General features: G+C 41.9%; 2 protein-coding genes across 9 annotated transcripts in view; both read left to right on the top strand.

Annotated features, from left to right (window-relative positions):
* EXOC1 (exocyst complex component 1) overlaps nucleotides 1–21,719 on the top strand; it is a 28,235-nt gene extending 6,516 nt beyond the window's left edge. The window contains exons 5-21 of one of the 7 annotated variants that reach the window (XM_033161308.1): nucleotides 313–333; nucleotides 1,467–1,654; nucleotides 3,097–3,324; nucleotides 4,395–4,527; nucleotides 4,674–4,783; nucleotides 5,865–5,918; nucleotides 7,480–7,629; nucleotides 8,983–9,088; nucleotides 13,146–13,190; nucleotides 15,116–15,279; nucleotides 16,211–16,321; nucleotides 16,415–16,491; nucleotides 16,737–16,965; nucleotides 17,467–17,650; nucleotides 18,706–18,905; nucleotides 19,991–20,185; nucleotides 21,228–21,719. In XM_033161308.1, coding sequence (XP_033017199.1) covers nucleotides 313–333; nucleotides 1,467–1,654; nucleotides 3,097–3,324; nucleotides 4,395–4,527; nucleotides 4,674–4,783; nucleotides 5,865–5,918; nucleotides 7,480–7,629; nucleotides 8,983–9,088; nucleotides 13,146–13,190; nucleotides 15,116–15,279; nucleotides 16,211–16,321; nucleotides 16,415–16,491; nucleotides 16,737–16,965; nucleotides 17,467–17,650; nucleotides 18,706–18,905; nucleotides 19,991–20,185; nucleotides 21,228–21,380 — 2,348 coding nt within the window. In that variant the 3' untranslated portion in view covers nucleotides 21,381–21,719. The remainder of the gene's footprint in view (nucleotides 1–312; nucleotides 334–1,466; nucleotides 1,655–3,096; nucleotides 3,325–4,394; nucleotides 4,528–4,673; nucleotides 4,784–5,864; nucleotides 5,919–7,479; nucleotides 7,630–8,982; nucleotides 9,089–13,145; nucleotides 13,191–15,115; nucleotides 15,280–16,210; nucleotides 16,322–16,414; nucleotides 16,492–16,736; nucleotides 16,966–17,466; nucleotides 17,651–18,705; nucleotides 18,906–19,990; nucleotides 20,186–21,227) is intronic. The other 6 variants (XM_033161309.1, XM_033161311.1, XM_033161310.1 and 3 more) reach the window with 6 other exon arrangements.
* An 834-nt stretch (nucleotides 21,720–22,553) lies between these two features.
* Nucleotides 22,554–22,739, top strand: part of CEP135 (centrosomal protein 135) — a 34,543-nt gene continuing 34,357 nt past the window's right edge. For both annotated transcript variants that reach the window (XM_033159910.1, XM_033159908.1), the window contains exon 1: nucleotides 22,554–22,690. The gene's annotated coding sequence lies outside the window, so the exon portion shown is untranslated. The remainder of the gene's footprint in view (nucleotides 22,691–22,739) is intronic.

Below are 22,739 nucleotides of genomic sequence, written 5' to 3'. Positions count from 1 at the left end.
TAATGTGTCCTGCTTGGCAGGTCTAACCTGTCCATTCTGAGAAAAGCAACTGAATACAAGTTTAGAATATTAAGGTAACTGTTAATTACGCAGCCTGCATGCTTGTATGTTTAAAAGCTTAATAAGAAATCACGTGGTCTGCCAGATGTTGCATGTATATGAAGAAACCTGCTTTGTAGTCTACTTAAATTTCAAAGCTTTGACTCTGTGATGATTTATTGCCATTTCTGAAAAATTTTGTGTTCGTTCACTGCTTAGCTAATATTCTTTGCTTCCTTTCCTCTGCTTTTCAAATCCTTTCTAATTCTCCAGAACTACCTAAAGTCGCAGAAGGTGCGTAACACCTTTTCTTTCTGTTTTTCTTCTTCTGTGTGACTAATTCAGTTGCTTTTTGCTTTCTTAAAATTGCCTATGACCTATCTTGTTAAGCAAAACACATTTCTTCAGGTCACTCAGGAATGTACTGAAAATGCAGGTGGAAATACAAGAGTTTTAAAATTCATAACTCTGTGAAGCCTTAATGCTGCAGGGAGCAGCTGAAACACCCCAAATGTGAAGAAATGTCATGAAAGTAGTTTCACAATGCAATGCAAATGATGTTAGTTATTTAATTACCTGTTAATGCTGTGCTAAAATCGAACTGTTTTGGACAGAGGTGATAGATTGTATTCAGCTGACTATTTTTGTGTGTGTGTGTATTCAGCTGACTATGGAGGGAGAATCAGTACTTTTATTTTTGTAAAGCAAGCACCCATTTAAAAAGCAAGGGCAGAAAATAGCAAGTAAGGGGAAAGAAATCAAACCTTAGTACTCCAAGGATAAAATGTTTTTATGTGACTTCTTAAAGGTGAGGAAGAAGTAATAGAGGTGGACACTGGAAAAGAGTCAGTCTTTGTTTGCCATAGCAAAGGCTTGGTTGTCTTCTGCCTTAAAACAGGCATAGGCAAATTCAGCCCTTCAGATGATTTGGGACTACAACTCCCATCAACCCTGACCACTGGTACTGTTAGCTAGGGATGGTGGGAGTTGTAGTTCCAAAACATCTGGAGGGCTGAGTTTGCCTATGCCTGCCTTAAAACCTAGGTAGGTTCCTGGCAGGGGCAAAAATTACCTACCCAGGTAAGGTTCCAGGAGTAGGTCTTCAATGTAGTCAAAACCTTTACCATTCAATAAATTCCAGTTATCACATTCTGTACAAAAGGGAGCCTGAACAAATTAGAGCAGAATGTCAAACATTAAATGACACTAGCTTCTTTTTTATATTGAAAAGGACTTGGAGAATAATAGTGTTTCCTGACTTACCATTTGAAGAAGATTCATGATGCTTACATTGTATGGACAGCTCTCTTCCACTTTCCTTGTCATTGTTGTCTTGTCAGTCATTCAAAAAGATTTTGATCACCTAGGTTAAGACGGTAGCCTTGTATCAGTTTGTCATGAATGAAATCTTTTTCTGCTCTCCCAAGAATCGGTTCCAAGTGGTGAGAATCAGAATGTGGCAGGAGGAGATGAAGAGGTGGTGGACGAATACCAAGAGTTAAATGCAAGAGAAGAGCAGGACATCGAAATAATGATGGAAGGCTGTGAATATGCCATCTCCAATGCAGAGGCCTTTGCAGATAAGTTGTCCAGAGAACTGCAAGTGCTCGATGGGGTAATGATTTATTTTGAAATATGGCAGTGTGCTTTGCAAGAGATAATGGAAAGGTTCTTAGCTTATGCAGAATATGCTTTGGTTTGGACTTAGGCTCGGGGCAGCCATTGTGGTCCTCTGCAGATGTTCTGGACTGCAGCATAGCCAGTAATCGGGAACGATGGAAGCTGTAGCCTAGCAACATTTGGAGGGACCACCAAGATTCCTCCTTTGCAGCCATGCCTTGAATTTGGGGCTACTTGAATCCACACCTTTACCTGTCCATGCCTCACATCAGGTGATGAATGGCTTGGACAAAACAGCCAGGGGGGCCAAATAGGGAAGCCTGGTGGAGCTAATTAGGGATGTGGGCCAAAGTTTCTTCTACCATTGCTACTTACCAGGGTTTGTGGCAGCCACCCTCAACTTAATGCCCTTTAGATATTTTAGACTTGCACTCCCATCAGCTCTAGCCAGCATGGCCAGTGTTGAGGGATGATAACAGTTGCTTTTATATTTATTGGAAGCAGCCCACAGTGGCTGGGGCTGCCCAGTCAGATGGACATTACTTACTTACTTACTTCTGGAGGGCTCCAGGTTGGTGCACATGAATGCTGGTGTAATAATAATTTTTTTGGGGGACAGGAGGCGGGTGGGTGTGGGGGACTCCCTGGTCCTGAATGGGGTAACTGTGCCCCTGAAGGACCAGGTGCGTAGCCTGGGATCATTTTGGACTCACAGCTGTCCATGGAAGCGCAGGTTAATTCTGTGTCCAAGGCGGCTGTCTACCAGCTCCATCTGGTACGCAGGCTGAGACCCTACCTGCCTGCAGACTGTCTTGCCAGAGTGGTACATGCTCTGGTTATCTCCCGCTTGGACTACTGCAATGTGCTCTACGTGAGGCTACCTTTGAAGGTGACCCGGAAACTGCAATTAATCCAGAATGCAGCAGCTAGACTGGTGACTGGGAGTGGCCGCTGGGACCACATAACACTGGTCCTGAGAGATCTGCATTGGCTCCCAATACGTTTCCGAGCACAATTCAAAGTGTTGGTGTTGACCTTTAAAGCCCTAAACGGCCTCGGTCCTGTATACCTGAAGGAGCGTCTCCACCCCCATCATTCTGCCCAGACACTGAGGTCCAGCGCTGAGGGCCTTCTGGCGGTTCCCTGAAGGCACCCTGTTTAGGGAAGTTTTTAATTTGTGACTTTGTATTGTATTTTAATATTTGTTGGAGGCCGCCCAGAGTGGCCGGGGAGACCCAGCCAGATGGGCGGGATATAAATATATTATTATTATTATTATTATTATTATTATTATTATTATTATTATTATTATTCTGAGAGAGTTATGGTTGTGTTTTTTTTAATCAGCTGTGTTCCAACTTGGTGTCATTGCATTTAGTGACTACCAACTCTTGAAATATGATGGAAGATGGGTAATGGATATTATTTCTTTTGCAGGCAAACATCCACTCGATCATGGCCTCTGAGAAACAAGTGAACATCTTGATGAAGCTGCTGGATGAGGCACTGAGAGAGGTGGACCAAATTGAAGTGAAGCTGAGCAGTTACGAGGAAATGCTGCAGAGCGTGAAAGAACAAATGGACCAGATTTCGGAAAGCAACCATCTAATTCATCTTAGCAACACTAACAACCTGAAATTACTTTCAGAGATAGAGTTCCTTGTTGTAAGCATGTGACATACTTACGTATTTATTTGTTCAAACACACAGTAAACCCAAACCAAAATTTGAGGAATTACAATAGATTAAAAAGTAGTTGTCACACTGCCATTATACTTAATGCCAATAAAACACGTTTAGCTGTTCAGCTGCATAGCTTTAGGTTCAGTGAGCTACTTTAAGTGTGTCCAGGGACTTTGGCATGCCTAGTACACTTTTTGACTATTCCCCATATTTATTTATTAATCTCTGCCTTTTTTGTAATGAAGCACACAAAACATAACTGCAAAAGTGTGTGTGTGTAATAAAAATATCAACAGATGTAAAACTCTACAAACAGATTAAAAATTGATTTGTTAGTTTTAAACTAGCGGCTGATAGGTGTTAAAAACAAACAAACCAGGAGCCCAGTTAAAATTGCCTCAGCCAGGCTAAAGGCTCAGGAAGACCGTCACTTCTTTGCATAGGGAAAGCAAAGAGATTGGTCTCCCTTGGAAGGAACTATGAAGCCTAAATGCACCTGGCTCTTTCTTGTGTTCCTACTGAAATCATTTCAGATGTTGGCAGAACATAGAACAGGGTCTCTTCAGAGATCTTAAAATGCATGTGGGATAAGATCGTCCTACTGGTAACCTGGTCTCAAGCCGTTTAGTTTTAAAGATCTCGAGTGTACTGAATTGAATCCATAGCAGTATTTCAGTGGCAGCTCCCCGTAGGCCTGCTTCTCAAGTCACGCTAAGGCAAACAGAGTGCCGCCTCTTGCACTTCCATTGCCTGCAGCGAAATGGGCTTTCTGTCTCAGTGCGGTTTACTTTTGGTTCCGATGTGTTTGTGTGCTTAAGTCAACTTAGCGATCTGTATGGAGCGTTTTGTTAGCGGCAGCGGTGGAAATTGATAAAAAACGCTAGCATGCAAATCTATGCCCAAGGCCATTATGGTAGGTGGAAATTAGGTTAGCGGTGCTTGTTTGGAATATGCAAAATAATAATCTGAGCTCCTTTCTGTACCCTGTGAAAGATAAATAAGGTTTTGAAGTTTAGTGCTTGCCCTCCCAGTGTAAACATTTGTTCTTGCAGAACCATATGGATTTGGCAAAAGGTCACATCAAGGCCCTCCAGGAAGGAGACCTCTCATCCTCCCGGGGCATTGAGGCCTGCACTAATGCGGCAGATGCACTCTTACAGTGTATGAGTGTAACTCTTCAGCCAGGTAAGTGTTTTTCTAATTAAGACCCCCCCCCCTTACCGTTGTCTTTCTGCAGCTGAAGTCTTCTGGTTTTCCCCAGTCCTTTTCTCTTTTCTGAAACTTTCCTTACTGAAGCAGTATTTTGTTTCGGTTTCCTCTTCTGATTATAGGGCATGAGATGCTCCATGCTGTGAAGCAGCAGCAGCAGCGGTTTAGCGATTTGCGAGAGCAGTTTGCGCGGAGACTGGCCAGCCATCTCAACAACGTATTTGTTCAGCAGGTACCTTGACTCTTTTCCAAACTGTAAATTTTTTGAAGACGAATGCTCGATTCAGTTTTCAGAGACTTCAATAAATTCTATATTTCCCTTAAGCCTCCTGACTGCTTTGCATCACTTTGCTCCCTTAATGATCAGCGGCAAAGAAAATTTAGTGAAATGAGCCAGCCATTGGCTATATCCCAGACCCTCCAAATGTCTCTATTTTCCAGGGATTTACAGAAGCCGTCCTGGTTTCTGATATGATCCCAGAATGTCCCGTTTTTCCTTAGGATGTCCCTATTTTCATCGGAGAAATGTTGGAGGGCATGGAGTTATCCGACCTCCGAGCCATCTGAGCTCTGTGTGGGGAATTTTTTTGTTTAATGTTTTATTATGTTTTAATGTTTAATGTTTTATTATGTTTTTACATATGTTGCAAGCCGTCCAGAGTGGCTGGGGCAACCCAGTTAGATGGGCGGGGTATAGATAGTAAGATGATGGTGGAATAGGATGTCCCTATTTTCATCGGAGAAATGTTGGAGGGTATGTATACCCTTAATGTGGAAAATTAACTAAACGCTGGCATCTCAGTACTACGGCTCCAGTGCACAAATATTCTGGTGAATTGGTGCTACCTGGTTCTCTGCAGTGCAAGAAATAGGATATGAGCATTGCTTTTCCATCTCTTCACTGCTAGGAGATGGAGATGGCCAGGAGATTAGATGGCTTTACAAAATAATGAGTGGAGGCTGGGATAGGCCTGTTTTTGTATTTTAGTTACAACATGCAAAAATGGAGCATGTTTTAGAGCAAATATATTTTTGATTTCCACCTATTGTGGGAGGATTACAGTGCCTTCCTTGTGAACTAAACTTCCCAGGGGAATTGGTCACTGTTAAAAGACCAAACTTTTATCCAGACTGAGATGTTTATATATTTTCTTTGTATGGCACTTACAAATTAATATTTGGTCTAACTTCTGTATCACCTTTGTTTTTGAAGCTTTTAAGTTTTCACATGCACAGCTTACTGTTAGGAATGGGTTGTGTGGGCATCTCTATTCAATACAGTGTTTACATCCCTGCATTTTATCTCCAAATAGTTTATAGAGCTGGAGAAGGGTCTCATTAACAGGTCCTACTATCTTTCAGTTCCTGTGAGTACAGAGAGTTTGAATCAACCTGTTTTAATTTTACTGAGTCGTCTTTTAAAAAGCTTGCTTAGCCTAATGTATGTCCTGCAGTGTTGCCTCTGCAAAATAGAAAATATGGCTTCTGTGACTTGAGGAAACAAGTCCTTCTGAGGATTACCTCGACACCAAAGCTTCCTACGTATTGTTAATGCGCTTTGTAAAAGATGCACAACTTAGGCACAAAGATGTTGAATCAACATAGACTGGGTTAGAGCTGTGTCAACGTGATTTGCACAGGTGGGTGGGTGGTAGCAGGGAAGGCAAATGAAAACTGCTGGTTTTATTTACTTTCTGTTATTTATTAAAGTTTTATACCACTCTTCACATGACAATCACAGTTCACTACTAGAAATTAAATTGTAGTGAAGTCTTTATTGAATATCACATTATTGTCCTCAATAGAGAACAAGCAGGACCTGCTGCAAAACATTGCAGTCCGGAGTGCTCCTGCTTAGAATTGCCAGCCAGCCATGCCTTTTTAAGGATATGCCACACACTCTTCCCCCTTCTCCAAGGCTTCCTGCCCCCCACCCGCCCTCCCAACCCGGGCAGTGAGTCTGTATTCCATGCCCACTGACCATGCTCAGTCTTCTTTGGGCTATTTTGGGTATCTTCTCACCCCCAGCCTCTGGCAGGATTTTTTCCAAAGATTTGAATACTTCTGGAACCTTGGGGTTCCCCCACACCTGCTGATATCCCCCTCTTGTGCGTGGATAATGCCATTTGGCATACATAAGGATCCACATTAAGAGAATGAGTTTGCAATTAGTATATAGGATACCTGGTTTTCCTGGTACCTGTGAAGTCTACATGTGAATGTTGGGGCTGATCATATTTAGCATTTTGTTAACATAATGTAACTCAAAGGGGAGTGAAATCAGCTTTGATAAGCTTTGTTAAATTGTGTCTTAACAGTGAAATTGAGATATTGCCTCTCTCTCGGGCATATTATAGAGTGATGATGTGTTTCTCTAAATAGATGAATGAATGGGTGACAGATTGGCTTACATGTTTGTGAATGATGTCTATTAACTGGCACTTTTGTATTTAACATCTTATCTGGAGTTGCATTTTTAAAGCATATCATCAAATTTATATTGTTTTACTGTGTAAAATAATATTGAAGAAATTCAACCAAAATCTAACAAATTGGGCTTTGTTTCACTCTATATAAATGATTTTGGAATCTGTTGAGACAATATCTTAGCTGTCGCTACAAGGTTAATGAGAGCAATATTGAAATTTCAAACAGAAAACGCAAGTCCCGATGAGAATGCATTGTGATTTCTAACACATAATTTGTAGCTCAGCATTTATTTTGTTCCTTGAATATTTTGTGGGTTTTTAATGTCTGTTTTCTTTCTTTCAAAGTACTGAAAGGAACACAGAACAGCTGCAAAAGCATACCTGCTAAATGGCAAGGCAGATCTTTTATCTGACAAACTGGCAAATCCCCAGGGTATCCAGCTTTGCGATTCTACTGTTATGTTCATACAACTTTCTTCTGTTGCTTTCCTCTGCCAAGGGCCATGACCAAAGTTCCACTCTTGCTCAGCACTCCATTGAGTTGACCCTACCGAACCATCATCCCTTTCACAGAGACTTGTTGCGCTATGCCAAACTTATGGAGTGGTTAAAGAACACAGATTATGGAAAATATGAAGGGCTAACAACGGTGAGTGGCTCAAAGTGAAATATAATATGGGAGGTAATCAAACAGTATTTTCTTTTGCTAAATTAGTTTGCAGTGTGAGATGATGCAGCAGTCTAGGGACTGTAAGCTCTTGAATAGTAGGAAATCTCCTTTCCACCACTACTGTGCCCTCTTAAGTTTATTCCTTTTGATTTATTGAGATAATGAGTCTCAAGATAAAACTGCAACACAATTTGCCTTATGCTGCCAGCTTCCTCTGGTGCCCAGAGTTGCATTTTCAGTTTCTTCATCTGTAGAGATAACTTGCATATCCAGGCAACTCCCCACTCGTTGGCAACCATGTGCATGCGCAGTGCTGCGGAATAAATAAAGAATTCAATTCAATTCAAACCCAGAAATGGCATGGAAAGGGCAAAAAGAGCAGCTCGGAATCCCAGGAGTTTTTGCAGGTGCAATCCCATGAGCCTTTGCACCAACATTTGAGGTCTGTGGAGAGATGGAGCTTGAGAAAGGAGGTTTGGAGGGAGTCTGGTAGGTATTGTTGGTTTTTAAAAGCGTTTTTCAAGGGGTTTCAGAGGTTGAATGGGGGTTAAGAGCTGCAGCGAGGTTACTAATTGCTAAATATTGGAAAGGGGAGAAAATCCCAACAATATCAGAGTAGAGAAATAAGATGTACGAATCGGTTGAGATGGCAAAAATAACGGCAAATATTAGAGGTTGATCAAACCAAGATATAATAATAAAGGAATGGGAAGGAGTGAAATATTATATGATCGCACACTGCTGTGGAATTGATATTTCAGCAAATATGGAGTAAATTATGCAGGGGAAAATAGTAAGGAAATATAAAGATATAGGAGATTAACAAGGAAAATAATAACACAACTAGGAAAGAGAAGTTGGAATATCGAGTAAATGAAATCATGCACGGACGAGGGGGAGTAGGAGGGTGGGACAAGGAGAAAAATATAACTTTTTATGTAAAGGATTCTTCATGTCTATTGATGTGTGTTTTTTCATTTTTGTAAGTTTTGAAATTGATTAAATAAATATTATTTTAAAATAAACTAATAAAAAATAAAAATAAAAGCGTTTTTCAAGGGTTTCCAGAGGTCGGATGGAGGTTTAGAGGCTTTTTAGATGGTGTTCCCAGTATACACAATTTCACTTACACGTGCGGTATCCAGGAATGTAAACCCCTCGCAGAGGCACCAGGTTGCCTCCAAGACTGAGGAAGCCTGGCATGTATCGTGCATGACATCGCACCCGGCACATGCTGTGCATTCCAAATTTATGTCTTTTGAAGTGATGTGCCATATATTTCTCCTCCCGAGAAGCCACTAAACCTTTACTGTGTGTTCATTTTTCTTTAAGAACTATATGGACTACTTATCACGGTTGTATGACAGGGAAATAAAGGATTTCTTTGAAGTTGCCAAGATTAAAATGACTGGGGCAACGAAGGAAGGGAAGAAGTTTGGTAAGTATATAACAGGTGCTCCCTTTTTTCAGTTTTGTGTCAGAATGAGCCGAAGGAGGTTTCTGCTTTTGCGACTGACAGCAGATAATTTTAGCAGTGGCTGCAAAAGTGTTTTAAGAAGTTTCGAGTAAGGGGTATAGGTGTCACCATTTAAATTTAATGTGCAAATTGTGGAGACTAAAATTCTAGTGGTGTTGTGCCTGACAAGTGGCAAGGGGGGACCAGCAGCAAGTCCGTTTAGCTCTGCTTGATATTTCTGAAGATGTGATCCAGTGAGTCTTCTGTATGAAAGCTCATATTGATGGTGCTGGGGGTATGTTCAGAGGTCTTAGTGAATAGTAAATATTCATGAGCATAAATATTTGAAATGGATCATGAGGACTTTTCTAAGTTTCACTTACGGCAGTAGGGAGTTGGAGATGTTGGAATTTCTGTCCTGAGGAGAATATGGTACGTAAAGGCTTATGGTGGAATTTAAGACATTTCCTTGGTTATAGTCTTCCCTAAGTGATGTTAACTTAAATGTATCTTGCCAAGGGAAACTCTGTGTCCTTTTCTTTTAAAAGACAGAACTGGAAATAAATTGTGTAATGTAACTTGTACCCTTCGGAATAGAATAGAATTTAAATCAAACTGTAATAATAATAATAATAATAATAATAATAATAATAATAATAATAATAATACCGGTAATTTATTATTTATACCCCGCCCATCTGGCTGGGTCTCCCCGGCCACTCTGGGCGGCCTCCAACAAATATTAAAATACAATACAAAGTCACAGATTAAAAACTTCCCTAAATAGGGCTGCCTTCAGGTATTTTCTAAATGACAGGTAGTTGTTTATCTCTCTGACCCCTGATGGGAGGGCGTTCCACAGGGCGGGCGCCACTACCGAGAAGGCCCTCTGCCTGGTTCCCTGCAAGCAATTGATAGTAAACCCTGTAAGGATTTTCATGGAGCCAAGTGGAGCTTACAGCAAAATCCTGTTCAGGATTCCAAACACTCCATCCTCATCCATTCTCTCTATTCCAGTTTTCAGTCTTTCTCCTCCAACAGTCAGGCAGCATTCCATGGCTATTTAGTACACTTAGTACTCACTGGGTTGTTGGGGGGGGGTGTTCTACAGTCCCTAAAAGATAGTTTGTACTTTCACAAACCTCAGTGATATGTCTCTCTCTTGGGATGGAAGGTTCCATTTTGGCTACATAAGAAATGGCACTTGCAGTCTGAACATCAGAAAGGGAGGGCATGATTACGTAAGCTATAATGCAGTGGAATATTATGTGTTGCCTAAAGGGACCCTTAGGGACACGGGTGGCGCTGTGGGTTAAACCACAGAGCCTAGGGCTTGCTGATCGGAAGGTGGACGGTTCGAATCCCCGCGACGGGGTGAGCTCCTGTTGCTCGGTCCCTGCTCCTGCCCACCTAGCAGTTTGAAAGCTCATCAAAGTGCAAGTAGATAAATAGGTACCACTCCAGCAGGAAGGTAAACGGCGTTTCCATGCTCTGCTCTGGTTCGCCAGATCGGCTTTGTCATGCTGGCCACATGACCCGGAAGCTGTACGCCGGCTCCCTCGGCCAGTAACGCGAGATGAGCACTGCAACCCCTGAGTCGGACACGACTGGACCTTATGGGCAGGGGTCCCTTTACCTTAAAGGGACCTTTTAGTTACTTTAGATAATGGCCTATGATAAGCCATAAGCACCTTCCCAGATTGACTGTTTTTAAATCTCTCCTTCCATACAGTGACCTCCTGCATTTTCTATAATGTAGGCCGCCCTGTCCCACAGTGCAGTGTCTCTGATAGCCAGGGCTCTGTGTACTCTGTAAATATGCAGTCATACTGCCCCAATTAATATCGGGTGCAGAATTTAGAATCCTGGGAATTTCAGTTTGTCCTCTCTTTTCTTTTTTTAAGGCGCACTGCTAGCCCTTAAGGCCGCTAAGTTGAGCTCAAGCACAGACATATATGAACAGCGTTTGGTGAAATACCCAAATGCCAAAGAGTAAACAGGAATGATTTCTAGTGTTTGGGAGCGAGCCTTCTATTTTTTGTGCCTCTTCTCATTTTGTTTATTTATTTATCTACCCCAACTCACCCCCAGATGTGCTTGGTGAACATGTAAATTTGAAAACGCTGAGGAGGAAGGACCACAATAAATAGATATTATTTCCACACATACATATGCAAAGGCCTGTGACAGTGACCTAGCAGCTGCAAGTCATGTTCACATGCTTTCCTCTTTCTTCCCCATTCCTTTTTGCATTAGTCCATGCCCATAGGCTCACAATATTTCTTATTTGTTAATATATGTACAGGGTTTGGGAAATTTTAGGCACTTTGTGTGGGATAACCAGCCTCATAACCATCATGATTAAGTCTAATTAATGCATGAAGGGGTTAATGTCATAGAGTAAGCTGCCCTGCCAGGCTTAGCTAGGTTACATCCTTTCACCTTGTGAGGAAGGTAATCAAGCCTATTGCTGTACCTCAGTCTACCATAGAGGCTCATTGTGTGAAAAGATATTGAGCTGGTTGCTGCAGCCCAGATCTCATTGCTCTTAACAAGCCATTATTTTACATGTAGTATTGCATTTACTGTGAACATTGCACATCAAATATTCTGTGTATGCAACCTGTCTCTCCAGTTGTTGCTACTAGATTGGAATCCAACCTCCAAGTCGCATTCAGTAATAAGTAACCTTGTGTCCTGTGGTTTTGTGTTTGCGGCCTGACAGTTTTGTCCTCTCCAAAAGTGCATAAATCCTACCAGGTTTCTATGTGGACAAGTGTACGTTGTTACTGTAAAAAACAGGGTGGAAATGTTAATAATAGCTATTGTGAACCCATAGTAAACATAGTTTGCCTGCAGAAATATTGCCCTGCCTCAGTCCCTCCACCTCCCTGGCCCTCAAGGTACCATGGTAGGAAGGAGGAGAAAAAATCCTCTACAGTGTGTGATGTAATGTGCGCTTGAAGTGAAACACTAAACTCCTTCATTGTGAATTGCATTGAAAACTTGGGAGGCATTTAGTGTGCTCAATATGCCACATGGAAACGATGGTCATGGCATTAAAAGCATATTAAATTGCCAGTAATGAGACAATACTCCAGGCTTACCAGATATACAGGAGACTGAAATTTAGATAGTGTCTCACAGTCTTGGGGAAGTGCCATAGCAGGTTGAGTCCAGAACATCTCTAGGTAGGAGACATCTGGAGATCTGCCTGCCTTTCAGCATAGACAATACTGAGCTAGAAGGACCAAGGGTCTGACTTTGTACAATGCAACTTCTATGCCCCAGCCATCATCGGATTGTAAAAGTTGCTTTTTCTACAACAGAGGATTGCTTATCTATGAACAGTGAGCGTTAGTTTAGGCTTTTCTGTGCATGTGCACCAGTGCAGCTCTGTACATAGAAGTTGAGGTCTCCCATTGTCAAGACCAGTCCAACCATGCAAGCATTAAAGCAGTGGCTTGAAGTGATGCTTGGCCTTCCTTAGAAGGTGACCAAGAGGAAATAATGCATCATTGAGAGCTGCCCTCACATCCCTTGCCATGTTTCAGAGGATGCTGGGGAAGAACTACTGGATCGTGGGCAGCCACAGCTAACTAAACGATGGCAGAATCCCCTGTGATGTCCCTAAGGGATCCTGAGACATGTGTCTCCAATTCACATACTATAGCATCTCTGCACAACCCAAATGTCTTCAGCATCATCTGCCCTCTCATTTGTATCATATCTTATGAATGCCTAGTGTTCCATCTGCCATAGCTGGCAAAATGGAGACCCTCTGCACAGTCGAGTTTTCACACACACGAAAATCTTCAGTGTGCTACCAAAACATAATCTACATTTTCCCGCATAGTTAAAAATTCTAGATGGGTACCTCCCCAGCTATGTTTGTTTGCAACTTGTAGTTACTTGCTTCTCATAGTTATCTGCATGTTTCTTTCCAGCTAGTGCTTAACTTGCATCTCGTGCATGGTTTGTGCAAAATGCATTTTTAACTTGTCTTTGTCTTTGATGCTTGCAACCTAATCCATCCCAGCTACACTGCCTCGAAAAGAAAGTGCTGTCAAACAGGAAACGGAGAGTGAGTATGATGAGCGCTTTAAATGGTTATTGCCAGTGCATTCATGTCTGTGTAAAACGTAATTGTCATGGCAAAAACCTATTAATACCAGAATTCTGTTAGATGCAGTGTTTTTGCACAAATTTGTGAGTGCTACAGCAATCATAAAAAGGAGCAAAACCTGACAATGGACCCCTGTAAGACAGGGTGGAGACAGATCCTTTTCTCACCTATCCCTCGCTGAACAAATACGGCCGGGTGAATGGGACCTGCTCAGCTCTGGGGGAGCTCCCGTTTTGTAGCCAGTCCCAACTGGCTTGCTCTCGCCAGCCATCAGCTGATTGGCAGTGACAGGAAGCCTCTCTTGCCAATGCACAATAGGGACTGCCCTGTAAGCTTCCTGTTTCTGCTTGCCCCTCACCTGATGTCATATATGACATCAGGTTTGGGGCAGGTGGTTTTGGAGAACCAGTCTTGGCCACATAGGGTCCCATATTGGGCCTAATTAAGCCCATGGATTGAAGGTCTCTCTTCCTCGCCCCCCCCCCCTCTATAAGAGATCTTCAGTGTGATACTCATTTATAGGCAAAATACAATAGAAACGTATTTTGAAACTTGTTTTTTAACCCGGGCCATGTCTGCACAGGATGCTTTTTTGAGGCAAGATAAACACCCCCATGAAAAATTCACAATGGAGCTCTGATTTAGTCTATGGGGAGTTCCTGCTCATCTGCCCTGACGATTACAGGCCTATTTGGGATTACAGACAGTGCTACCAGAGGAATAATATTGCCATGAGATTCTTCTGCACCACATAATGCTTGCCATGTGGGAAGCACATTCTCTTTCATTTTTGTGCAAATGGCAGTCATGAGTGTCTCATCATGTTTCCACTAAGAGCTTGTCTATGCTACAATTCAAACTATAGTTGTGTGAACTTGCATAGCCATTTGTATCTGGTGTTTTTTTAAATAGATGTCCCCAGCCTTCAGTGTTCTTACTCTCCCCTTAAATCCACTTAACATCTGCTTCAAATGCTTAGAAGTAGGGACGACCAACTTCTCTAGTCCTAAGCTTTGTAGTGTGGTGGTTACCCATGGGTGCTGACATGTGTAACCTCCACCATGCAGTGCTCATGCAGAGGGAATCACCATACACATGACTGGTTGCAGGCTTGTGGCAACAGTCATTGCAACACATGGCTGGAGGCTACAGTGACCAGCTCTTCACGGTGCTCGAGGTTCTACAGGATGAATATTTACAAACAGTTCAAGCCATAATCTTTTGCTGTTACATATCCTCACAAAAAAGCACAGTGGTGGCTTCTTTCCATATTGAAAGTAGTACAGTTGCATAAAACACAACTGCTTTTCAGTTTTCTGCAGCTGAAGTGGAAAGCCACAGAATAACTGTGCAAGGTCAAAGATCAAAAGTCACAACACTTTTGGACAAAATATATTCATTGCTAGAGTTTATCTGTAAGGGCAGCCTGCAGTTGAAATAATTTTACTGAAAGAGGCCTCAGGGGGGATCAAAAGTTTCCTTATCTTTCAAGCAGGTGTTTGCTACTATTTTCTTGTTAAGAAAATAGTAATTTCTTGCCTTTGTTCTGCTTTGCTTCTAGAAGATGCCCCTTATCAATCGTACCTGGTTCTGTCTATCCACCCTTATCTGTGCTCTTTTCTGGAATGCTATTAGCACTACAGTAGTCCTTGCATTTGCTGAGCCCAAATGTCTGTCACTATGTGTTTGTTCCTGAACCATGTGGTTTCACCTCTAGGTGAAGAAACGCGTGAGCACAACAGTCCTCTTGTCATGTAGGGAAAGTACTGGCAGTCTCTAGATGGACGGGGGAATGCTAACCTTGAATAGGCAATGCTTATTTGTATTGTGACGCATTATTCCATATAGGACAGTTCCTCACATGGCTTTCATTATCACCTTAGGTCTTCATGGAAGTTCTGGGAAGCTGACAGGTTCCACTTCTAGCCTAAACAAACTCTCAGTTCAGAGTTCAGGAAATCGCAGGTCTCAGTCCTCCTCTTTGCTGGATATGGGGAACATGTCTGCATCTGACCTCGATGTGGCAGATAGAACAAAGTTTGATAAGGTAAAAATGTAAGCACATTGACTGGTGCTGCATGTTATAACTGCGCTTCAACAATGCTCATTTCACACTAGGTGCAATTGTGGCCTTTGCTCTTGTTTTACATATGTTGCATGAGGACCTCTACAGCCCACCGCAAAGGTAGGATCAGAAGTCCCGGGTGGCTTGGGAGGAGCCCATGCTGCAGCTCCTCCCCATGCCGGTCTTGCTTCTCTTAGAAACTGGCATGAGAAGGAGCTTAATCATGCATCCCTTGGTGCTTGTCTGTTACTTTTCTAGTATGGGAAAGTATGGCTACACTGCAACAGTTCCTGTGATGTGAAGGAGAGAAGGGAACTACAGTAAGCCAGAGGCTGCATATGGAAGACTTTTTCTTGTAAGGTTGACTCCAGTTGCACCCCTCTGCTTGCAAAGGGGCTTTTGATCCAGCAGATGCCTTCAGTAACAGAAGCGGGGAGTAGTTTTTGCCCGTTTCCCCTGTGCCCCTTGAAAACCTACTTCAGTGGTTTGGGGTCCCCCCAGAACAGCGTGGTAGGTAATAAGCATGGCGCAGCGGGCAATTGGCAAACCTTGGTGAAATAAGGACTTTAAATACGTGCAATAATTGTGTGTATATATGGATGTGTTGTGTGGCTGGCTGTGCCTGCACTTGACATGCAAGCTCTGGCATAAGGCCCACTAAGGGATGCTCAACCATGGCATAAAGGATACCAAGATCCTATCATTGTTAAACAGTAGCTTAGGCATTTGTTCATTGGTGTGGATGCTACCAGCATGAAGCTGAAGACCAGAGAAGCTTTTTAACTGCACATACAAGAGCCATGTGTGAACATACCTTCGAAGGAAATAGATATGGTGCTTCTTGACCGTGGGCCATCAAGAGTGGCAGTCATTTGTATGCTAAATGTATGGGGTTTTTTGTTGTTTTTTGTAGATTTTTGAACAAGTCCTAAGTGAACTGGAACCCTTGTGTCTGGCAGAACAAGACTTCATTAGTAAATTCTTCAAACTTCAACAGCATCTTAGCATTCCTGGAACACCCATGGTACGACTCCGTTTTAAATATTGTGGACTCAAAAACTTGAGTTGCTACAAGGAGCGATCTCCTTCTAATCTAAACCATCCCTTCTTTTTTCAGAGTGATGCAGAGGAGGTCGATGGAGGAACTTTATCAAGGGCACACAATACTGGTGGTCTACAGTCAATGTCTTCAGAGTATGTTCAATATTAAACAAAAACAAAATAATGTATTTTCCTAGGTTATAGAATCATGACAGGTAAAGCTTCTAAAAGTGGAATTATTTAACATCATGGCAGTGTCTCGTTAAAATGAAGCAAAGCCCCTTTCCCCTTTTGTACTTTGTACCAGTAGATCTGGGAACTAATTGTTCACCTAGATTTCTAAAACTAATTATTCAGTAAGTTCTTCGCTTGCCTAATGTCCACACCATATTTTACAGGAATCACATGATCCGGCAGATGATGATAAAAATATTTCGCTGCGTTGAGCCAGAACTGAATAACCTTATTGCTCTTGGGGACAAAATTGATAGCTTTAATTCCCTTTATATGCTGGTGAAAATGAGTCACCACGTATGGACAGCCCAAAACGTGGATCCAACGTCCTTCCTCAGCACAACACTTGGAAATGTTTTAGTGACCGTCAAAAGGAACTTTGACAAGTGCATTGTAAGTTTTCAGTGGCTTTCATAATTAGGTTCTTTGGGCGATGCGCACATTCGGCAAACCAGGTAGAACTTCACATTTGGTGAGGCTGTAGGATTGCTCCCCTTGCCTCCGTAAATTGGCCATATCAGATGGCAGTGCTGTGTATGTGCATAGATTCCTACCTATATATGCACAATAACTTGAAATCCCTGCCCTGCAGAACAAGGTGGGGGGTAGGATTATCGGGATCACACATAAGGAGCATGTGCAATGTGAATCTGTTTTGTCTATATGTGGAATACATGGGGGACCAATGGGGCAGTGGGTCCCACCTTTAACTCAGTTTCTTATGTGATGCCTTATAGTTAAACCTATCTGTTTGGCTGGGGTGGAGGAACGATGGCACATATCTTGCCTCCTGGTTGGTTGCAGTTTGGATCCATCTGCCTTCGTCTCACCTCTTTCCCTTCCTCAGTTTAAAATGAAAACTTATGGTCTGTGATCTTTGTTTTTCCTCTTCAGAGTAACCAAATCAAACAGATGGAAGATGTAAAGATATCCAAGAAGAGTAAAGTTGGAATTCTCCCATTTGTTGCTGAATTTGAAGAGTTTGCAGCCTTAGCTGAATCTATTTTCAGAAATGCTGAACGCAGAGGAGACCTAGATAAAGCCTACCTAAAACTTATTAGGGGAGTTTTCACTAATGGTGAGGTCTGCCTCATAATCAGAAAGTCATTTTCCTGTTGTATCATATGTAGTGTCATCCTGTTGATGAAATGGGTTAAGGCTTCAGTCCTACCCTCACTTGAACTCAGTGGATTGCCCTGTCAGTCACTGTTACTTAACCCCTATTTGCCCGCGTATGCCAGCTATTTATATTATAACATGGTTTAAAAATGAATATGAAAGCATTGCATTCAGTATATTGGCCTGGTTCACATGCCACGCTAAGGTGAATTATTGTTTGACGCAAGCACACAGGGTCCAGGAAAGGCAAACACAGCCACTTACTCCTTCCTGGTTGTTCTGCTTCTGTGTTACATTGAGCTGAGCCATGGTTTGTTATCAAACCTAGGCTCATGGTTCAGCTCCCTTGGATAAACCACAAGCTGTAAACCATAGGACTAACCTGGGTTGTAACTCATGGTTTGTCTAGCAAGAGATAAGCCACAAACCTAGATACAGATGACAATACTCAGCGCAGCAGCAAAGTAATTAGGGATGAGCCAAACAGCTATGACCTCTCGGGAAGTCTGCATTTTCATGCTAAGCCATGGTTTGTCTTCATGTGACATACTAATCAGGACACTATCTTGCCTTTTTAGTTAATAGAAACATTGACAGCTTTTTTCCATATGAAGTTGTATAATTGTATTGATGGCATATCAAACAGAAAAAAATTAAGGCACGACTTAGCAAAATTTAAGACTTATATAAGCAAGTGCATAACTCTTCCATAAACTATGTAGTATTTAAAAGCACTTTACTTGACAGGAGAGTCCCTTTTGTGTTTGTATATTATCAACACAGCCTCCTCAGGATTCTTTTTAGAGTGGGTTATCTTATTTCCACCCCAAAAACCCTACTGTCTGGTTTTAAAATCACATGGATATTACCTTCCTACCTGAAACTAAATATATGCTGTTCAGGAATTACGTGCTGAGGGATTATGCTTATGTGTTGAGAGGTATGTGTTGATTCTTTGCCTTCTTTGCTTTTGGTGTGATCATGTCTGTCATTTGGTTTGGTTTTTTTTTTTAGTGGAGAAAGTAGCAAATGAAAGCCAAAAGACACCGCGGGATGTGGTCATGATGGAGAATTTTCACCATATCTTTGCAACTCTTTCTCGGTTGAAAATCTCATGTTTGGAGGCTGAGAAAAAGGAAGCTAAACAAAAATATACGGATCATCTGCAGTCCTACGTCATCTACTCTTTGGGACAGCCACTTGAGAAATTAAATGTAAGACATGTCCTTCTATAACTTCAATTCTGGGGGTTACAAAAACAAATATTAAATTTAGAAGGCTGTCAGAAGCAGACTTTTACAGCCCCAGATGAACACTCCAATTGTTAATTAGTATGGAAGAATTATTTATACCTGTTCTTATTCATAAATTTAGCATTCACTCTGTAATATTATATAGCATATGGTGTTGGAAGAATAGAGTACATACTAAAACCCCTAACAAAAATAGGTTTCACAAAGGCTGCAGAAGCTCTTGTGTTTCACCTACTCTTGTGCAATGAAATACTGAAGAAGAGATGGAAGTTGCGATAGGAACAGGAATGTCATATTATGACATGGGTTATCGCTACACATCTCAAAAAGTTGTGGAGAGGCAAGCTTGTAGATTGTTCATCTCAGTTTTTAATCATCGAGAGTAGAACGAGCAACATATGTGGTGATTTGATCTGATAAATATCCACATTGTGAAATGGGGCACTGTTGCTAGTCAGCATCTTATCTAACTACATTATTGTTGAAAATGGGCTGAAATAAAATATGAAAGGCTTTGTTTATTACAATTTTTTTATATCCCATGTTTCAGGATGCATATCCTTCAAAGGTAGCTTATAAAAAAAACATGAAACTTCATTTAAGCACTCACATGCACATTCTTAAGCAATATCAACATATACAAAGCCATTGGGATGATTCCCATAGTACAGCTGATGTGGTGGTGAAGTCCATTTGGACAGATGGTCTTTGCCTATGACCTTCCCTCTCCTAGAATCCTTCCTGCAAGACCAATTGATGATGCAGTGGCTCTAGGGAGAAGTCCAGCTTAACCAATGTGTACAAGCAGAAATAACAATATAGGCTACATATATATCAGTGGGGCACAGGCATAGAATGTAGAGCTTTGTGTGTGATGAGTTGCATTTTGCTGGTCTAGGTCAGTTTCATACTTCGAAAATAGACAGGGAAAACTGCTTCCCAACGAGAATAGTTCAAATGTGTAGAAGCCACGCTTAATACCAGGTGTTTAAGGCTGAGCACCGTTTTGTTTGTGGAATTTAATATATTTGAATACTTCACATCAGCACTTCTTTGAGGGCGTTGAAGCTCGTGTGGCGCAAGGTGTGAGAGAAGAGGAAGTGAGCTACCAGCTGGCGTTCAATAAACAGGAGCTAAGAAAAGTTATAAAGGAGTATCCCGGCAAGGAAGTGAAAAAGGGGTTGGACAACCTTTATAAGAAGGTGGATAAACACTTGTGTGAAGAGGAAAACCTACTCCAGGTAATATAATAGGTATATAAGAGTGTGTATAAACCTAGTTAACGCTGTGTAAATGTTTCTGCTTTCCTTGGTTTGTCTCTTGTTTAAGGTAGAACATAACACGTTTGAGGTAGAAAATGTCTATGTAGATCATAGAACTGCATCCGGATAAAGGGTGAAGTGGGGGGGGGAGAGAACATTTGAGGAAGTGCAGGGTGCATTCAGCCTTACAGGCCACAGGGAAGACACAATAACCAGGTTAATTTATATGATTGTTGCATTTATATCCCACATTTCCATTTGTGGGAGGTGGGGGGGGGGGGATGCCAAAGGCACCTAACATCAATAAAAGCAACAACAGAAAATCCACCTTGACATAGAGGAAGGAAGGCTGTGTTTGGGCTGTGTCACTTGGTGAGGCTCACACGATGGAATACTTCAGAGTCTCTTTCTACATAGGAAGCTTGCATGCCAAAGAGAAACATTCTAGCCTTATTTTCTCTTTCACTTGCTAGTGTTTTAAATGGAGGGGGAAATGTATTGAAGAGTTAATTGAACCTCCACCTGTAATCTGAAGTAAAGAAGCCTTTGGGATGTTGCTTTCTTATTGGTACAATTGTAAACGAACTCCTGAGCAAATAACTGGCTAGGATTGTGATGGTGTCAGTGGGCTTTCCTGTTTACTGGTTGTTGCATGTGAAGGCATATTACAAGTACATATCCTGGCAAAAGCTGAGCAGGGAGAAGGTTCATCCTGCCGCTTTCGATGCATGTGTGCAAGGAATTGACTCTTACCCATCTGTCTTGCCTTGCCTCTCCATAGCAACAGCAACGCCACTGTCCTCCTAGGTCCTAGGAAAAGGAAGATGGCAGAAGAGACAGTGCCGATATACTTAACCATGGAGCTAAATGTTGGAAATAGCTCCACACACACATTTCCTTGGAAGGTGCAGAGCTGTCCTCAATAGTGAAGCCATTCAGCAGGACAGGCCTTTGGTGATACGGATTTGTAACCATGGATATTTACATTACTGAAATTCTGCTTTTCTTCTTTTATCGGTAGGTGGTGTGGCATTCTATGCAAGATGAGTTCATACGCCAGTACAAGCATTTTGAGGGGTTAATAGCACGCTGTTATCCTGGATCTGGAATTACTATGGAGTTCACTATCCAAGACATTTTAGACTACTTCTCCAGCATTGCACAGTCTCACTAATATCTGCCAATGGTTAAAGCAAGATAAACTAATGAATTTGCTGGGAAGAGACTTTTAGCACTGAAGACTTGTTACTTTGTGAGATGGAATTTTGAGGAATGTCCTTAATTATCTTTATGCCCATCAATTGATGGCCTGAGGAGAAATGTTGCTTGCTTACTTGATAGAAACAATGTTAAAGCATACTTTTTCACATGTAACACAGTCTGGCTTGTTTTATTTTCCATGTTGATATATTAGCCTTGTATAATTTATAGTGCATTAGATACTAAACCTTTTGGCTTTCCTGTAGCTTCCAGTAATTATGTTAAAGTATTAAAATTATTGTACAAGGCTGAAGGGGTTTCTGCATCAAAATGTATTAATATATGGATTGATGGAACTTGCAAGCATGCTTTCAAGAATCTATTTACATGACTTCTGATCCAAGATAAAAATAACGTTTACAAAGGAGTTCCTTGTATTTATTTACCTATCCTATGATGTGCATTACACAAAAGGAAAAAATTGCCAGTTAACTGAGGGATCCAGATACTATATTTAAGTTAGGTGTTTTTACTTTTTACATGCATACATTAGTTGAAGCTTCCCTGGAAACACTGAACTAACTCTTTGATTCTAAGGACTAAAACTTTAAATTGGTTGTTTATCACATTGATGAAGAAAACAGCAAAATACTCAGCTGGAGAAAAAGCCTGGCTGAATCTGTTTTTCTGCCTAAGCTTGGGAAGAACTTCTGCCCCTTAAGGTTGTACACCTAGATTGCAGAAGAAATGGATTGCTAAAAGGAGTTTTGAATGAGATACTTAAACCATATTTAGATCCTTATGCACAGCACTCAAGGTGGCTAACAGTACAGATAAAATAAGTGATGCTGCACTGAAAATAGTTTTGATTGCATTTTCAGCAATCTGTTTCTTCCTTAATGTTTTTGCTGTTCTAAGATGCTGGCATTAACAACCCAGTGCAGATTACTATTTGTTCACTTTAGGCAGAACGAGAGAATTCAGTTCTAGTAAGTTTCTAGAGCGCATCCTGGCCCGGCGAGTGACCCTTAAAAAGGCTCTCGAAACCTGCCCTCCCAGCCTACGCCGCCAGAGGCCGCTGCGGTAGCGCGCGGCGGAGCCCCGTCTCGTCCGTTAAAAGTTCCCTAGAGCGCGCTCGCGCTCGGAGAGCCGTTGCTGGGGGCGACGCCGGGCGGAAGCGGAGCGGCGGCGGACGCTTCGCGCGCCATTTTCAAACGGCCGCCTCGGCCCACACCGCCGCTCTAACTTCCTGGGAGGCTTTTTTGCGTGGAGAAAGAAGCGAAGGTAGAGTAGCCGGAGACCCAGGAGGGCCCCCGAGGGCGAGAGGTGGGGA

Source organism: Lacerta agilis, chromosome 9 (genome assembly GCF_009819535.1).
Source record: "Lacerta agilis isolate rLacAgi1 chromosome 9, rLacAgi1.pri, whole genome shotgun sequence".
Taxonomy (NCBI): Eukaryota; Metazoa; Chordata; class Lepidosauria; order Squamata; family Lacertidae; genus Lacerta; species Lacerta agilis.
This window is presented reverse-complemented; position numbering and strand designations above follow the sequence as displayed.